The sequence below is a fragment of the Spea bombifrons genome, chromosome 2 (assembly GCF_027358695.1).
Source record: "Spea bombifrons isolate aSpeBom1 chromosome 2, aSpeBom1.2.pri, whole genome shotgun sequence".
Taxonomy (NCBI): domain Eukaryota; kingdom Metazoa; phylum Chordata; class Amphibia; order Anura; family Pelobatidae; genus Spea; species Spea bombifrons.
The window spans coordinates 98892076-98910081 of NC_071088.1; the positions used below are offsets into that span (position 1 = coordinate 98892076).

Sequence of the window (18006 nt, forward strand, 5' to 3'; positions counted from 1 at the left end):
ATCTGCAACAGGTAAATGAGAATCGCATTAAGATCACCCAGAAATCGTATTTTTACTTGTTATTCATCCTTGTCAACAACACCAAATTAAATGGCATAAAATGTTAAACTTCATTAGCACCCTTTTTTAATGCAGGTATTAGGCATTCTTGCGAGTGCTTTGCGGACTGCTATCTATTTAAACATCCAATGGTGATCACTGCTATCTACTTAGCATTTTGTGATATGTTGGGGCATCAAAAGTATTTGATAACTACAATGCCTGAAATTGTACTTGAGCCATAATAATATGTGCAAGTAGAATTAACAGTTTCTATACATGCTTGGTTGTGGATGCTTTACCACCAAGGATCCACCACTTAACTTGATCTGTTTGTCCACCTTTTCATTCACAGATCCACCGTTCTGTGTGAAATGTCTGTGTAATTCATACTTTGCTGCAATCCCAGTGATATTTTCATGAATCCCTTCATTATCTTTGTAGTAATTCGATGAATGATGAGTAATGTGAAGGCTGATGTATATTAGTCTGTAGTTGTGGTTATGGTTATTTAACGCCTCTCCCTTCCACAGCTACGTTACAGCTCCTCATGTTGCCCTCCCTGCCCCCCTCCCCCTATTCATTTCCTTCCTTTTATTTCCTCTTTTCTCCTCTATCCTTTCTTTCTTTTTTCTATTTACGGGGTGGCCCTCTATAGGACTACCTGGTACGTCGGTCATGGCACACCTCAGACCGAATGGACCCTCTCTGGGTCTCTGGGTCTAATCCTATTCGTTTGCCCCTCACACAACTACACACATAAGTGGTTAGGAAGGTCACTGGCCATGTTCAAACCAACAGTAGTTAGATACTCCATGAAGATCAGTTATAATAAGCATACAGGTTTGTAAATGTAATGTACATTTATAGAAAATAGTTTTTATGTCATTTATACTGTATGTATAGATAAGTACATTACTTTTACTGTGCTAAGCCTTTAGAAAACCTATTGACTTTTTTTGTTGCTTTACATTATTCATTGCATAAACCCAGGTACTTAAGATTGGCACGCCATTCTGTATATTTAGACACATCACTGATTCATTTTGTTTGAATTATTAAGATACACTGATGTAAATAAAGCAAATCATAATGCTGACAATTGCATGTTATGAAAAATAATATAGTTCACAAGCTATTAAAATAACTGAACAAAGTACAATAGGCAACGCCCTCTGTTAATCAAGTTGATGTTTCTTATTATATATTTTAATAAGAATTATATAAATACTTTTCCTTTCCAAGTTAACGTTATATATCTCAAAACGCTGCACTCCAAAGAAGAATTTAGCTCTTTGGTTCAAACTAATTTTATTGAATATTCTGCTGTAATGAAAGCAAGATCTAAGGATACTTGATGGTCTTCCATAACATACCCATTCAATGACAGCTAAAGCACAAATCATCTAAAATGTGGCTACGCCACTTGGAATGCAAAATGTAATCTTCAACTAAATACTATATTCAGAAAAAGGCACTGCATGTTTCATCGATGTCAAAGGTTACTTTACATGTACCCGAGTCTACCATGACATCAATGGAAATGTACGTATGAATGTTAGCAGCTTCATATAATAAAACTAAATTATATATCTCAACGTTTTAAGTTCCCAAACAAACTATAAGCCTCTACTTATAACAGCTGTCATACAAATTGGCAAGAAACAGAAAGAATCATAAGTCCGCAGGGCACACATGGAAGACTGTTTTGTGTCATTTTTCATCTATTATAAATTGAAATGTTTCTGTAAAATGAGCATCCATACCAAGCAAAAGAAGAAAGAACGTATCAGGAAAATGTATAAACTGTACATAGAATGGATGAATGAAGCCTACAGTCTGTGTTTCCTGCTGTAATGACTCAAACCTTAATCAGGCCTTCATGTTGTCTTATGTTCAGGGTAGGCATATGCCCATCCCACGCACTGTAATAACTACCACTGCTTCTTGAATTATGTTCTATTTGTCTTCCACCATCTCAACGAGGTAAAAACTTACTATTTTGGGATCTCCTTTACATGGGACTATATAGTCCTGTTGTTTTGGAATAGTTTGACATGATCTCCCCGCATTAAATCCATTCCGGTTTTGATCTTGCAAGCCGTTACATTTTCCATTACAATAGCTTACATTATTACTGGCATAAGAACAGAAACCTTAGCAAAACCATTATACTTTGACTCAGTTTGCTGCATTTACTACATATCAGGAACTCAGTTATGAGTCGTCAATATTACAGGACCCCAAAAGTCTAAGGTTTGGGTCCTTTTTGGTACATACACAATTGTAGCAAGTTCTCCGAGTGCACATGTCAATATTTATTTTTCTTTCATAATGACAAAAGAAATGGTAATGACCTCATGGTGAAACAGAATAATGTTCAGTAAAACACTGTGTTGAAGAGACGATGTAATATGCATAAATGAGGTTTTATAAGGTGTTGTATGGCTAGAAAGATCATGATAGCAGGGGTAATTTTCTACCATGTTTACATATTCACTATTTGGCAGTTAACTATTGTTCTGTATTAACTGGAAGTCTCTTGTTAGAAAATCTATTGATTTAGAAGTTTTACAGTGTATTAAAGCATCAATGTAGCTAGTATGCCCAATAAAGATTGTTTCTGGGCTGTTCTTTCATCAGTAATGTTACCGGTCAGATTAAACTACTTACTACTACAGAGTACCAGTTGTGGGTGCTCAGCCCTATGACATTAAGGACATTATGGTTTGCCGTTTTCTAAATACATCCAAAAATATAATTGTTTTATTTGCTTATGCAAATGTATGTCAGGACTGTCGGTACCAGATCATATTTCTTGGTGTAGGGATAAAGTGATGCTGAAAACCAGCAACGAGCAACCCTTTCCCACCAGGGGTTAAAATGGAAAGTCTACATGGAAGTCACAGGAAGATGACAGGTGAGCAGCACTACAAGATGGGTAAAATTATACACTTTCTCAAATATTTTGCTCAATGAACCTGCAGGGCACTCTGAATACGGGAGAAGCAATATGGGATAATGGCAAGGATGGAAGGTGACATTAGGTAGTCTGGATAGTCCAAGGGCAAAAATATTGAATATCACTTTACCACCACAAACCCTCCCCACCAGAATAATTTCTGTTGTGGACTTGGTCAAGTCCAAATACAAAGATAAACAGGATTGTGAGATACTTATGGTTAGCATCAGGAGAGCTTTATATTTGAGATCTCCTGCGGCTTACCCATATTACCTCAAGATCCTTTTTATATGTTGTATACTTGCTCAAGTCTGCAACAGAATTTTGCTTCTGATAAAGCCCTGGAAGATGGCAACTTCTTTGTATAGGCCATTACCAAGAGATGGGATTTGAGAATGGATAAAATTAAAAAAAAAAAAAAAAAAAGCCACAAGGCAAACAGGCTGGGCTACCAAAGTCAAAGAGTCATTCATACTAACAAGAAATGTACTACTTGTACGTAGACTAACTTGTTGCTCTACCTCTGAAAAAATAAAAGCCTGGAACGTGACTTTTTCCTGTCCAAGAGGTCAGTTATTTGTACGCAGTGTAACATTGTAGATTGGTAATTCCCATAGTTTTCATGACCCCGACGAACAAAGATCTTTTGGCTCATTTTTCACAATACCCAGAATTTCAGCAATTCAAAAAAACTAAATGTTGGTAAAACAAGTAAAGCTTACTGCGACAGATACATCTAAAATCCTCTATTCAGCAAGATGCCAAGTTTTATTTAGTTGATTCCATTGCTGTTCTAGAATCATATTCACAGTGATTTCCGACCAGGTAGCAACTATAGTCAGCGGCACACAGCGAACTGATCAACTGAATCAGCAAGTCACAAAATGACAATGAGATAACATCCACCTGAGTAGCACCCGGTTTCACACTTGTATTCAGCAGCAATAACCTTGGAAATTATCTCAGGATAAAACAATAACACTTAATGGCAAACAAAGATCACATGCTATAGCTTGTTAAGAAATTAATGTATCCATGGTATAAGCAGTGCCTTTATCAGTTCTCCTAAACTAAATCTAAAGTAAAATATGTGGGAATGCCTAAACTCACCTTTAAAAAGAAAAAAATATATAAAGAAAACATACTAGCGCTGTCACATTTTGAGAGCGCAATGTCTGGCGGTATTCATGTTTTCATTACGATGGTACCAGGAATTGCCAAGGTAGAAAATATAATTGGAAAACTTTAGTAGATACGTCGAAGCGTCATAACGTAATTGATCCTTATTGAAATACATTTTAAAATAAAGTGAAAAATAAAACGAATTAATGATGCTAACACTGGCTAAAAGGGAACTGAACCCACAATGCCCTGACTGACAGATTGAACAATGATTACAAGATACTAACCCCCATCGCAGATGTTTATCCTGTTTGGCCAATACATTAATAACAAGCACCAATAAACCTAACAATAAACTAAACTGATATAAGCAACAACAAAAGTCACTTACTACTAGCTACCCCCTTCAAAAATATGGTAAAGCCTTGGTTGAAACAATAAAAACCCTATTTGTACACCTACACATATTCCCAACTGTTGGCCCCATAGTATAACTTTTCCAATATTAGTATTGTAGATTAAAAGCAATTTAAAGAAATAACTACATTTTGTTCAGGACCATTTCAATGGAAGGTGAATATTCACACCGGTACGTACAGTAGTTTTAAAGTTACAATCCAGAGCCAAGACAAAACTGCAAGATTAACAAACAATTGAGTTGACGATCTCTAAGAACAAGTGATGACAGACCTGGTTATTTAGAGCACATATCTTTATTAGCATGTTGGTTCCCCATAGCAGAAAACTCCACATGTGTATGACACTGATCGTTATTTAGTTTTGGTGACCTCAGATAACTGCAAAGGGAAGGCAATTCAACATCCTACTCAGAGTTCTAGGCAGAAATTGCCCTTGTGAAAAAAACATTATAGGACTACTGTTCTGATAAGACTTTACCATTACCTAGGCATTTTAGGCAATGACCACACACACTTTTTTTTTTAAACATAGATTTCAAGTTAATGCATAAACATTGTTGGGATTACCAGGTTGAAAAGATGGTTTACACAATTTGGTGTGACACCTAGTCTACCTTAAGAACAAGATCAAGGATTTGAAGTTGGAGGTTGATTATGTCTCTTCCAAATCACCTGATCAGAAGATGCTCAGAGACGCAATTTACACATTTTTTTTTATACTTTCTTTAAAACCCATGGGGAATTTTTATAGTTTGTAATTCCACCATCTGCTTCTGTCACGCAGTAATTCTTTATCACCATAAGGCACCCATCCACCATGGGCAAAACGTCTAGTTAGGAGCCAAACAGGAAACCATCCTCAAGCAGCACAGCACAAAGGCTGTTCTTTGATGCAGAATACTACCCCCTAAGGCTCATTTTTGTCATGTCACTCTATTATGACACACTTGTCATGTCCTTGCTTTTGAAACAAAAAGCAAATTTTGTCCATAAAAATAACATCACATTGTGCTAAGTAATCGAAGTTTAAGTTTAAAAGGCTAATTGATTTTTTTTAGAAAACAAAACTAGACATTTTCTTGTTTTCCATGAAAACAGCTTAGGGACCCCAAACTTTTGAACAAAGTGTATTTCTGCTGCATGTAGGTTTTCACAAATGATGGTCCTGATTTTGCCTTTGTATTTATAGGCAAGGTGTTATTTAAAAAAACATAAATATGTAGCTCATGTACTAGGTGTAATCTGCATTTGGTTAACTCTTTACAGATCTGACAATCTTGATTTTGTAGATCAAATTGCAATCAAGGAATGTTACGCACATTTAAACATTTATCAGCATTTATTATTTCAAACCATAGTTACAAAGGCTAGGGAAGCACACACATGATGAAAATATTAAAGAAAGTATTACAGCTCAAGTCAGTAAGGAAAGGCGAGTGTTTGGTATATGTTCTGGGCTGGCCTTAGGTGTTCAGGTGCGCTATGCGGGCCACCCCACCCACTCTCATCCTCCCCTTTCTCTTTAGCTCTACTCCTTTTTTATCATTACCTCACCCCTTCTGTTTATCTCTCCTCATCTATCTCTCCCTTTTCTCCCTACATCTCCCCTTTCTTTTGGCTCTCCTCAATCTTCCCTGCTCCTCCAGCGCTGGGCAGTCCACCACTTGAGAGATCCGGCAGCGTGGCAGACACCGGTGTCTACTTGCCTGCCCTGGTGAGGGGAGATCTTTTGGACAGGTTGCATACCCCTCAGCCCAGCCATAGTGCACAAGCAAAGTCACTCTTTTGATTATACTACAGAATATGCAGCGCTCTGTTAGTGTTAGATGATGTAATGTAAGGGGTTGGCATCACAAGAGTCCTTAGCATCAGCTCCCAGGCATCAAATGCGATCAAAAATCAAACAGTAGTTGGGTCAGCCTGTGGGTCTCCCTCTGATCTTGTTCCCCATGGATAACAGAACATCCCACTGCTACCCCAGACCCAACCCATCTGCTATATGCACAGGGGTTCATTCACTAAACAATGCACTTTCATAGAGTTGCAATTTAAAACTCAGTAATTTTACTGTGTATTAAAAAGGGCCAAACAAACAGCTTTTGAGACCAAAAAAGAACTGAGTTGTATATCATATGGTGATTGCATATTATACAGGGCAAACCTCAGTTTTCTTTGCAGAACAATTTGAAGTTGGTCCTTCATAATGCACTGTGAAGCCAGGAAGTTAAAAACCACATCTCCTGTATATCACTGCTTTGGTAAATAAAGCCAACTAAATGTATTAACTGTGCTCCCACCTAAAGCAAACTCCAAAAATGTCCTAAACATATACATTGTTATACCATTACTAAGCAATTCACCCCTGAAAGCAATAAGATCGTCTTTTTCTTTAAACGGAATGGAAATGGCTCAAGTAAACGTTTTACTATAATTATATTAAAAGTTTCCCTTGTTTCTAGATTCTGTGCTTGAGTCACAGACAAGCGACCTTATCTCCGAAACATATGTCAGTGGTGGAGTTCTGCTGACCAGACACGTACTGTACTATATAACAGTGATAATTCTAATAACAATATTTGTCAAAGCCCGCTCTGCATGAGCGCTTAAGGACATTGCCGAGTGCGCATTACCGTACATTAAACTGAAGTACACCATTATTACTTTTTATTGTGGTGCAAGCAAGCTACGTACTGTTTTATTGTATGGTATCCATTATAGTCAAAGAACTGCAGCCAATGCAGGAGTAAGAGTTTCAGATATCACCAGGCCTGGGTGTAAAATGAATGCTCAAAAGGCTTAAAGTATAATTGACACATCAGGTTAGGATGACTTTTTATAAAAACAAACCCGTTTTGAGAACAAACAACTGCAGTGATCTATAACTTGGTCATATTACCTGATTTCATTCCTTAACTGTAATGTTTTATGTTGATCCTTCTCCGTCTTTGTGTATATGTCCTGAAGGACCAGATTAGCTAGTATGTGGGCTCGGAAAGCTTTTCTTTCGCTTGGCCTTATCTTGGCTTGTGTCCCACTATTGCCAGACCAAACACCTCTGGGTTTTTTTTTTTTTTAATGGGTTATGTCCTATGTACTGAGACAAATCTTATCAAACAGCCAATAAGGGCCAATGTCCAGGGCAACATGTGACCTAACCTAAGTAGACCACAATGTCAATTGAAGATTTGAATCTCCCTACTGCTTCCCATACTGTATGGGTGCTGATACAAACGATGAAGAGATGTGCAACGCAAACACTAATTTAAGGTATGTACATTTTATATTTGTCAATAAAACTGTATCTTTGTTTGATAAATGTGTTGTGGGAAGCGTCTGTGATTAGCCATTTGGCTAGGAAACTTGTCAACCCTCCCATGGAGCCAGTTGTGCATATTACATTTTTTTAAAGTTACGAATTCTGTAATGCAGCCCACATTTTCTTTGCAGGTTGAAGAGAATCATTCTTTTAATAACTGGAATTATGTATGGGTGGGTATGGGTTAATGGAGAACAGGGTATTTAAAATACAATACAAAGTATAATGTAAAGAGTATTGTGGGCACTTATGACCACTGAATAATGACTTAGTTAGGATCTTTCACTATAAATAATGGAATATTAGGCTATACATTGTCCAGTATAAGAGACATACACTTCTAGAAAATGCTATGGAAAAAATACCTGATGCTATAAAATGAGTACAACGGTTTATATTTCAGGTACTAGACGTCTTTTTAATGTATCCATAGAAACAGTTGCATTTTATATAAGAATGTATAATGTCACAGTTTTCATAAGTAGTTATGTATATCACTTGCAAGAGACATCAATTCTCAGTCATGTCAATTCTTAAAAGAACTTGTGGGTAATTTACTATATTAGCTTGCAGTGCCCATGTGAACAGCAGAAGATAAATATACACACAACACAATTTCAAACAAACTTGCGTTAACACATATAACACATAAATTCCAGTTTTCAAAGCGCTAGATCTGCCAAGTGTTGTAGATTTGCCAGCCATCATCCATGCCAAAGTGCCAACAGCAGTCATGTATATTAAATCTTTAAATAGAATGTCAGACTTCTCATGGCAACATCTGCTATGTCTACAAAGGAAGGCCAGTTGGCACGTTACCTACCGAATGGGGAGCAGCGCAACAAAAAACTTCAAAGATGACTGAAATGGAAAAAAGTGAGATAAAAAGAGATATACTGGCCCATATTCAACGGAGATAAAATGTTTTATTGCACTATTTTCAGATCACCTTTTTTATTTAAATTACATTCCGTAGGGAACATAATGTTACTTGATGCCTTTCAATAGAATTTCTATTGAAATTATTGCTAAATTCACATCTATACATGCTTCCAAACCTGCTTTTAAAGCACACTAAATGGTCTATTCACTGAACTTTGAGAGCACATGGAAAGCGTAACATAGCTGAGTAGAGCCACAATCTCTCCCATTCAGGTGCTGGGGACTAATGATCTGAAAAAGCAGAGGACAGGAGTACCTCAAAACTTCACTGAAAACATTTAAGCACAAACCTGCTTTAATGTTCAAAGGAAAATCAACTTTATATCTTGAAGACATCCTATACGGTTTTAGAAATGACTTTGTATTTAAATAACACATGTTTCGGAGTGTGTATTTACTTAGTGGCACAGCTGAATTTTAGTGAGTCTGGCTGTACAGAGACGATATGATAAGCGCTGGATTTATTACCTTGAATCACAGACTAGAAGATAAATGATTCTAAACTGTGATTACACAGTGTAAATACTTTATTTCTACAACACTTACCATTTATTTCCCTGGTTAAATAGGTTGTATCTTTGTCTATATTTTCTTTATCTAACACATAGTAACTGTTTAAGTCTGCCCTGCCCAATATAATTGTAACATGGGTCCTTGCCTTCAAAAATGGAAGTTGTGAGTAGACAGGGTTTTAAAGCCACATCATTCAAAACATATCCATGAACATCTTCTGAAAATAGCTGTTACTCCATGCCAGTCTGAAAAGGATTACACATGGGGCTCAACCACACAACATTTTGAGCAAAGGTCTGGATGGTAGCACAACTTCCCAGGAGCACCTGTCCAACTAAAATCAGTTCAAGAGCAAGGCTTTAGATCATCCTGGAAGACTCCAATGGTCCCAGAAAGACATTCATGCATCTGCATGCTCCTCTCCCCTCACCTAAGGTTAGTGGAAACCACTGCTCCTTAAGAATGACACAAATGCTCATTTAGAATTTGACAAGAAGCATTCAAACTTTGGAATAGATGTGCCAAAGGCAGAACCAACAGTCAAAGCATGGTAGTAGCAGTGACATGCCTGTGAATGGTTGAAGATCATTTTTGAACGGCCTAGCCAAAGTCCAGACCTAAACTCCAATGAGATGTTCTGGCAGGTCAACCTGATATGAGCAGTTTTTTCACGAAAAGCCACAAATACCACTAAATGGGAAGATGCTACTGAAGTAGAGCACTGTGAATTGCTGTTAAAGTTGGGGTAGCCCAGTTTTGAGTATAAGGGGCAATTGCTTTATCACACAGTGCATTGAATGTTTTATAGACTTCTTTAATGCATGATAAATAAAATATCCAATAACCTTCAGTGGCAAACAGTGGTAAAATATCGGAGGAGCAAATACTTTTTTACACTATGCAAGCTTATTGCCAATTTAAGCGAACAAAAAAAAAAGCTGTTTTTTTCTCTTTTCTCTATCTAAAGTTAAATATACCTTTACTTCTCCTTCTTCTTCCATATGTTATATTTCCAGAGGGGACTTAAGGTATCACACATACAGGACTTCCTGCCAATCAAAATACAACCGTGCGGCTCTATAAATAATCACTAAAAAGATGCAAGCCTTAACGCATTTAGCACATTGATTTAATTTCCAGTGCTTCTTATATGCCAACATTAGGCTGATCATGTAATATTTTTCAAGATCTTTTTTTTGCTCCCGTAATATTATATACAGCTGAATGTACTGTGCTTCTTTCTCATTATTGACTATTCCTGATTGGAAAAAAACATTTTTGCTATTTATTTTTGTGTGTGTACTTTTCCACAGTTCCAGACATCTTTACAATTATTCAGCTGGAATCCCTGCTTATTGACACTTATTTTGACGCTGCTGAACAATCAACCGCATGCACAACCTATAAGCCACTTTGTAAAATATATTTCATTCTCATTAAAGCTATATAGGTGATGGACCCTCTTAAAACAAATATTAATTCTACTGCACGTCCAGCCCATATCTACCTGCTATTGGCCCTCCATGTCACGTTTAATAAATCATTGCTACAGAATCAAAAATATTTCAAATGATTTATAAAACTAGGGCTGCAACTAACGATTATTTTAATAATCGATTAGTTGGCCGATTATTTTTTCGATTAATCGATTAATCGGATAAAAAAAATGAATGTAAATTTTTCATTTATTTAAAATAATTTACTAAACAAATGATGTTAAATACAAACAGCAGAATAAAAAAACTTTGATAATAAATTTCTTGTCTTTATTTCCCAACCAGCCCCCCAATATATGCACATTTGAGCCCAGGCTTGCTACGCTGCCTCCCAGACATGCCATGCTGCCCCCCCACATATGCCACGCTGACTACCACAGCACTCCACGCTGCCTCCCACATATACCACACCACGCTGCCTCCCACATCTGCCACGCCACGCTGCCTCCCACATCTGCCACGCCACGCTGCCTCCCACATATGCCACTCCACGCTGCCTCCCACATATGCCACTCCACGCTGCCTCCCACATATGCCACTCCACGCTGCCTCCCACATCTGCCACTCCACTCTACCCCCCCACACGCCACTGTGCCTGATACGCCTTATACCCCCTGAAACACCACTCAATCCTCCCCAGACATGCCACCCTGCCCTCCCCACATATGCCACGCCATGCTGCCTCCCACATCTGCCACTCCACAATGCCTCCCACATATGCCACGCTGCCTCCCACATCTGCCACTGTGCCTGATACGCCTTATATCCCCTGATACCCCACTCTATCCTCCCCAGACATGCCACCCTGCCTCCCAGACATGCCACTTCTCTACCCCCAGATATGCCACTCTACCCCCAGATATGCCTTATACACCCTGATACACCACTCCGTCCTCCCCAGACATGCCACACTGCCCTCCCCACATATGCCTTATATACTGTATATGCCTTATACCCCCAGATATGTCACTTCACTGCCCCCAGGATTTAGATTCCCCTAAATTAACCCTAAACTCCCCATTAACCATAACTGCCCCTAAATTAACCCTTAACACCCCCTTAACCACAGCATCCCCTAAATTAACCCTAAAGACCCCATCAACCACAGCATCCCCTAAATTAACCCTAAACACACCATTAACCACAACTGCCTCAAATTAACCCCAAACACCCCATTAACCACAGCTGCTCCTAAATTAACCCTAAACACCCTATTAACATAACTGCCCCTAAATTAACCCTAAACACCCAATTAACCATAACTGCCCCTAAATTAACCCTAAACACCCCACTAACCATAACTGCCCCTAAATTAACCCCCACCTCCCCTAACTTTCAGTAGCCCAAATATATATATATATATATATATATATTACATACACATATATATATATATATATATATATATATATATATATATATATATAATGTACATATACTTACAGTTAGATGAGTGGCACAGCCATGTGGTTCTGGCCTTCTGGGAGAAGGAAGGGGCGGGGCCAGTTGTCACAGTGATTACAGGGAGGGGGAGTAAGTAGGAGCTGCTGCTGTGAAACGGTGAGTCAGACTACACGGATTATATAATGAGGGGGATTTTTCAGAGCGTTTGCTCTGAAAAAACCCTCATTTTATAATCGATAATAATCGATTCAACTAATCGATAATGAAATTCGTTGCCAACGAATTTCATTATCGATTATTATCGATTTTATCGATTAGTTGTTGCAGCCCTATATAAAACACATTAAAATAACATTTGTCAAAATGTTTAATTTTGTGTACCTAGAAGGGAAAGGCTTTGAGGTTATTTTATTCCTAGTATATGGCTTTCAACATCAAAACAGCCTATTGTATTGACTCCACTCTGAACTAAAATAAGCCGTATCAAGCTATATTTTACTATAGAAATTCACAGCATTATTACTTTTATTAAAGTCCCATAGATAAACACAGAAAAGGTAGTTCAATGTATTTCCCAATGGCGTATTTTCATTGGAGTTATCTCAAAGTAGCACATATTTGACAAGAAAATCTACCGTTTACTTTAAGTCTCATTTTATGCTGTCTGTACTGTGTAATAATGTAGCTTTTTATATCCTGGTAATAAAAAGGGGATAATAGGTGGGTTACAGGGTATTATTTTAAATCCTATGTATTGCCTAAGCAGATGAGTGAGTCGTACGGATGATATTTGGCAGCCGATACTTAGCAGTTGCATATATTTAAATTGGTGTTTTTTAAATAGTGAACATTTCTTTTTTTAATCGGTACAGTGTTACATTCCTATCAACGGGTTCTAGAGAAAAGTCAAAGTCAAAAATCAGTGACCTTTCCAATGGAACTAGTTGACACATAGACCAATCTGCTGTAGCACATTGAGCATTGTGGTAGAAGCAAGACAGTTTTCATTTTGAGCTTAGATAACGATATATTAAAATCTCTGTGTGGCTCTGTCAGTAAACACCCCATCAGGTTATGTTGGTCCTGCCGTTTCAGAAGTTAACATTAATGAATCATCAAGGAATATCTTAGGGCCGTTGGGTAGTAGCAACTCAAACTCTGCCTTCGCTCTACCTTGGGCAGAAATTGCTAAATGTATTTTCCAAATGAAAAGGCAAATATGCTCAAGGGCAGGCTGAGCTTTGGCAGAATAAAAAAGCTATTTCACTTTGGTTTTCTTGCAGATAAATAAACTTACTGTGTAAATCTTGTCCTTGCTTATGCACCTTTCTAAAATATTAGATTTATATTTGAGATTTTATAGACGTCCGATTTTATTAGAGAATATTTACATAGTAGTTACTGTGAATACTGCCAAGTTATTTTTACGGTACGGTAGAAAAAAAATATTTTCTTTATCCTGTATTTTTTTAAGTAAATATATTAACACTTACAAACGTTGTGTGCCATTTTATTTGCCCCGTATAAGTCAAATAAATTTATAAATTGTCTCATGCTAATATCCAATGTGAAATTATACATTCACGTTACAAATATCTGCATAGCAATAAGTAGTAACAATTTCTACCTGTCCCACATAATATATATCGAGTATAATATCACATCACTCATATCATATCACATCACTTAAGTCCATAGCAAACACTGTGTAAGCAGACACAGCGAGACTAATTTGCAAAGGTGCATAGGTAATACAGATAATATATCTTGGCAACCACAGCTATGGCACAACTGCGCTGACAAAATTATAACCAAAAGCACCATCCACAAGGTTTTACTTGCTCTACACCGATGAGATTTAGACTGCCTATAGGTGGAATTATCTTGTTTATACATTACACACACACTAACATGACAGAACTTTTGAATCTGTAATTGGACAGTTCAGATTTTTACAGCAACAAAAGTTGACATCCGTCTCTCTATAAGACATTACGTCTAGTGGAATACCACGACGCGGAGCTTTAGCTGCTTTACAGATGAAGGTGCAGAGGCTATTACAGCAGCTATCTTCACATTGCACAGGAGTGCTTCTGAAGAAGGATTTCTGCCCTCATATTGTCTCCAGTTTCAGTTCCTCAGCCATATGGATCCTGTCTTAGTCCCCTGACCTGGACTAGCTCTCAGTCTGCCCCGGCAGTGACATACGTTGTCCATGATAAATATCTCTTTTCCTGATCTAGGCTGTCAAAGAACATTCTTCTGGCTCTGCTGCTCATTGTTTTACTTAACATAATGTGATAGCATTTGCAAACTGAACCAGAGCAGTACCAGAGCCGAACCTCAAGCACTCACTGAGCTTTAGTTCTAACATTCTGTATGTATAGAAGGTAGGGTTTTTAACAATGGATAAAAGGAGATGGCTCATTGAATGTGCTAGACATTCTTTGGAAGGAAAAGCTTTAAACGTAATGCATCTTATGATATGACACATTAGCAGGTTTTAAAATGTATCGGTTAGGCATTTCTATTCCATTAGGGAGCAATAACATTAGTACGTAAAGAACTGCTCATTTATAGTTTAATGCAGCAAAGTTTAAATGTAGGAGAACAGATGAAAGACTTATATTATAAAAAAGGGAACTATGGAAACGCTAAAAGAACCCTCAAAACATTAAATTTGTTTGCTTTAATGCCACTTGGCGTGTTTAAGCCTTAACAGCTAGACAATGCATTGAATTACACAACTATAAGCAAAAATGATGCATTCGCATGGAAGTTAAACCAGGTAATAACTAATCCTTACAAATAAATAAAAATCGCCGTAATCAGAGCGGGAGAAAAACTTGTCCATAGTTTGCAGCTTGTGCGGTTATCACAAATATTGACTGATTAATTCTATCAATCTTAATCTATCGGATTAACTGTATCTATTGATTTACTCTAATAAATGTGTGCTGCAATCAATTGCGGTTCAATTCTATTTTATTCACACACAATATACATTAAAACAAATTCAGTTGTATAACTACAAGTTAAGGAATGTTATTTTTCCCAAAGCTATGTGAATATATACATGGAGTTGAAGCATGGGACCAAAAGCTACAGCCATTAACAAACTGAAGCAAAAAAGACTTCCTCACTAAACTGCTGCAGTGTGACCAAAAGGTAATGCAGATGTGATACAATCTGAAACTTCTGACCGTGAATAGCCCAAAATATAGCGCATGAACAAAAATATAATGGAGATAATGCGTGCAAATATTCTCATACAGAATTATTGGCATGATCATGTGAGACATGGTACTATTTGTTTCTGAATCACAACATAATCTTAGCAAGCAAGATCTGTGCATTATTTCCTAGAGATCTCCCAAAAGTTTCTTCCATTTCCACTATAGAAAGCCTTAAGCGAAGCAAAGCTTGCTCCTTGATTCATCAAACAAGGGATTGCAATACAGTGTTATTGATTGCTTCATGGGGCTCCGTGAGCATATACCCAAACATGATGTATGATATTTATATGATACAATAGATGATATATATATATAATATGCATGTTATGTATATGATATAATATGCATGTTATGTATATGATATAATATGTATGATATTGATATGATATAATATGTATAATATATATAGATAGATAGATAGATAGATAGATAGATAGATAGATAGATAGATAGATAGATAGATATAATTATAGTTAAATGTGATAAATGCCAAGACTGAAGGCAGCAGAGAGAGAGAGAGGTGCAGGCGCAGTTGTGTGGATGCAGCAGTGGCTGAGAGGCTGGCCGGCTCCACTATTAAGTTTTGCAGACAGTGCCGCTGGCCGTGGTGCTGAAACACAATTACCCCTGCAGGAGGCTTTACCGTGACTACTCATTCACTGGCCATCCTTGTGGCAACTGTCTGACGATCATATAGACTGTTTTATTCCATCAGGCAAGCATTAATTCAGACCCATTTCCACACACTGTGCACATACTATTACACAGGGTGCATTTACATAGCTTTACTCTTCATTCCTCCATGGTTATAATAAAAAATGACAGTAATAATATTAATTATTATTATTATTATTATTAATAAATAATAATAGATTGTTATTTATTTACTACAGCTCATGTTGGGTTACCCTCAATATTAATTATTTGTATTATTATTATTATTATTATTGAGCGTAGCCAAACATGAGATGTAGTAAGAAAATTAATAATAATAATAATGATTATTATTGAGGGTAGTCAAACATGAGTTGTAGCAAGGAAATAATAATAGTATCGATAATCATCATAATAACTTGAATGATTATTCCGGGCAGCCAAACATGATTCCCAGTAAGGAATGTCAGGATATATCCTTGCTGAATCATTATGATGATGATGTTACTGGATGTATTAGGAGTTTAGTTGCTGGCTGGTGATACTGCGAGTTGCAGGAAGGCGCACCGACTGACCTGTGGTTTCTCTGGCTGTCCTTCCTGTCCATTATAGCGGGCACGCAGTTGGTGAGCTCGGTCCAGTCCGCATGCAGCCCGCAGCTCCAGCCCGTAGAGAAGCGCGAAAAGAGCCAGGTCTCCTTCTTCCCGGGCCGGTGGCAGGTGCACTTCTTCTGGCCGGGCTTACAATCACAAGGCTGCTCCAGGCGGATGTTTCTAACCAGGTGCCTCCCGAAAGTGGTGCCGCCCGTCTTCTGTATGTGCAGGAACACGATCACATCGTCCCCCTTGATGTTGAAATCCACAAACCTGGTGAGGTCTTTGGCCACGAAGTTGAAGGTCGGCTGGAATTTCGGAGGATTGGAGTCCTCGGGAACTTCGCTGTCATCCTCCTCCCCTTGCCACTGGGCTTCTGCGACGGCTGGCAGCTCAGAGGACTGGGCTACCCCTCTCAGAGTGTTGCCAGCCCTGAAATGGCACGAATTGGTCCCGGCTGGGCATATGTACTGGTAGACAATCATCACAAAAAGCACGGCTAGGACAGGGGCCAGAATCAACTTGTTGGCTCTGTCATCCATGATTCCAAAGATGCCCTTCTCATGCACGGTCATTAAGGAAAGACACGGTGATGGGGATGACGCCTTTATTCTCTGAGGCGGCATCAAGTCACACACGCGAGCTTGTCGCTTGGTGGTAGATGGCTAACCTCATTTTCTATGGCACCCATTACAAGCATGAATTTGCCACCCTAGCCTTCCGGCTAGTGGTCCGGGGACGGCGACAAGCATGGAAGAAGTTCAATGCGGGAGTGAAGTTGGCTGAGTGCGAACACGTGAAGGTGTCATGCGCTCTCACCCGCGTGCACACCACGTCCCTCACAGCAAGGAAATCCTCGCGCGTTCTGCTAAACGGAATGGATATTGATGGGAGAATTTCTAAATCCAGGCGAGCCAATGGCAGGCAGATGTCTGAGCGCCCGTGTCCAATCACTGCTTTCTACTGGCAATAACCCGAACTGGGTTTTCAGCCAATAGGAAATGTAAACAGGGAGCGCTGAGACTCCTACCGCTGCGGGCGCTGAAGGCTTGCCAATGAGAAAAGGCAGCCATTGCGCTGGAGCCCAATCAGGCGCAGCTGGGAGACGACTGACTGTGGCCAATGAGATCCGGATTCGGGCTTCCGAATAATCGCCTAACGGGAGCAGGAGGCGAGTTACCGCAGCGCTTAGTTACTGTAATGGAATGAGGGGCTTCTTCCGCGGACGTTCTTTTTGTTGTTGTTGGAACTGCGGCGGTTTAGGACGGTTACATTTTAATGGCTCTGCGCCGCCTTTAGAAAGAAATAGC

The 18006-nt window shown here is 38.5% G+C and overlaps 1 protein-coding gene across 1 annotated transcript in view; it reads right to left on the reverse strand.

Moving 5' to 3' along the window:
* The window catches only part of HS6ST3 (heparan sulfate 6-O-sulfotransferase 3), a 215674-nt gene extending 198253 nt beyond the window's left edge, over positions 1–17421 (reverse strand). Inside the window, exon 1 of the mRNA XM_053455363.1 lies at positions 16679–17421. Within this exon, the coding sequence (XP_053311338.1) occupies positions 16679–17322 (644 nt within the window). The 5' untranslated portion in view covers positions 17323–17421. The remainder of the gene's footprint in view (positions 1–16678) is intronic.
* Between the last annotated feature and the right edge of the window lie 585 nt (positions 17422–18006).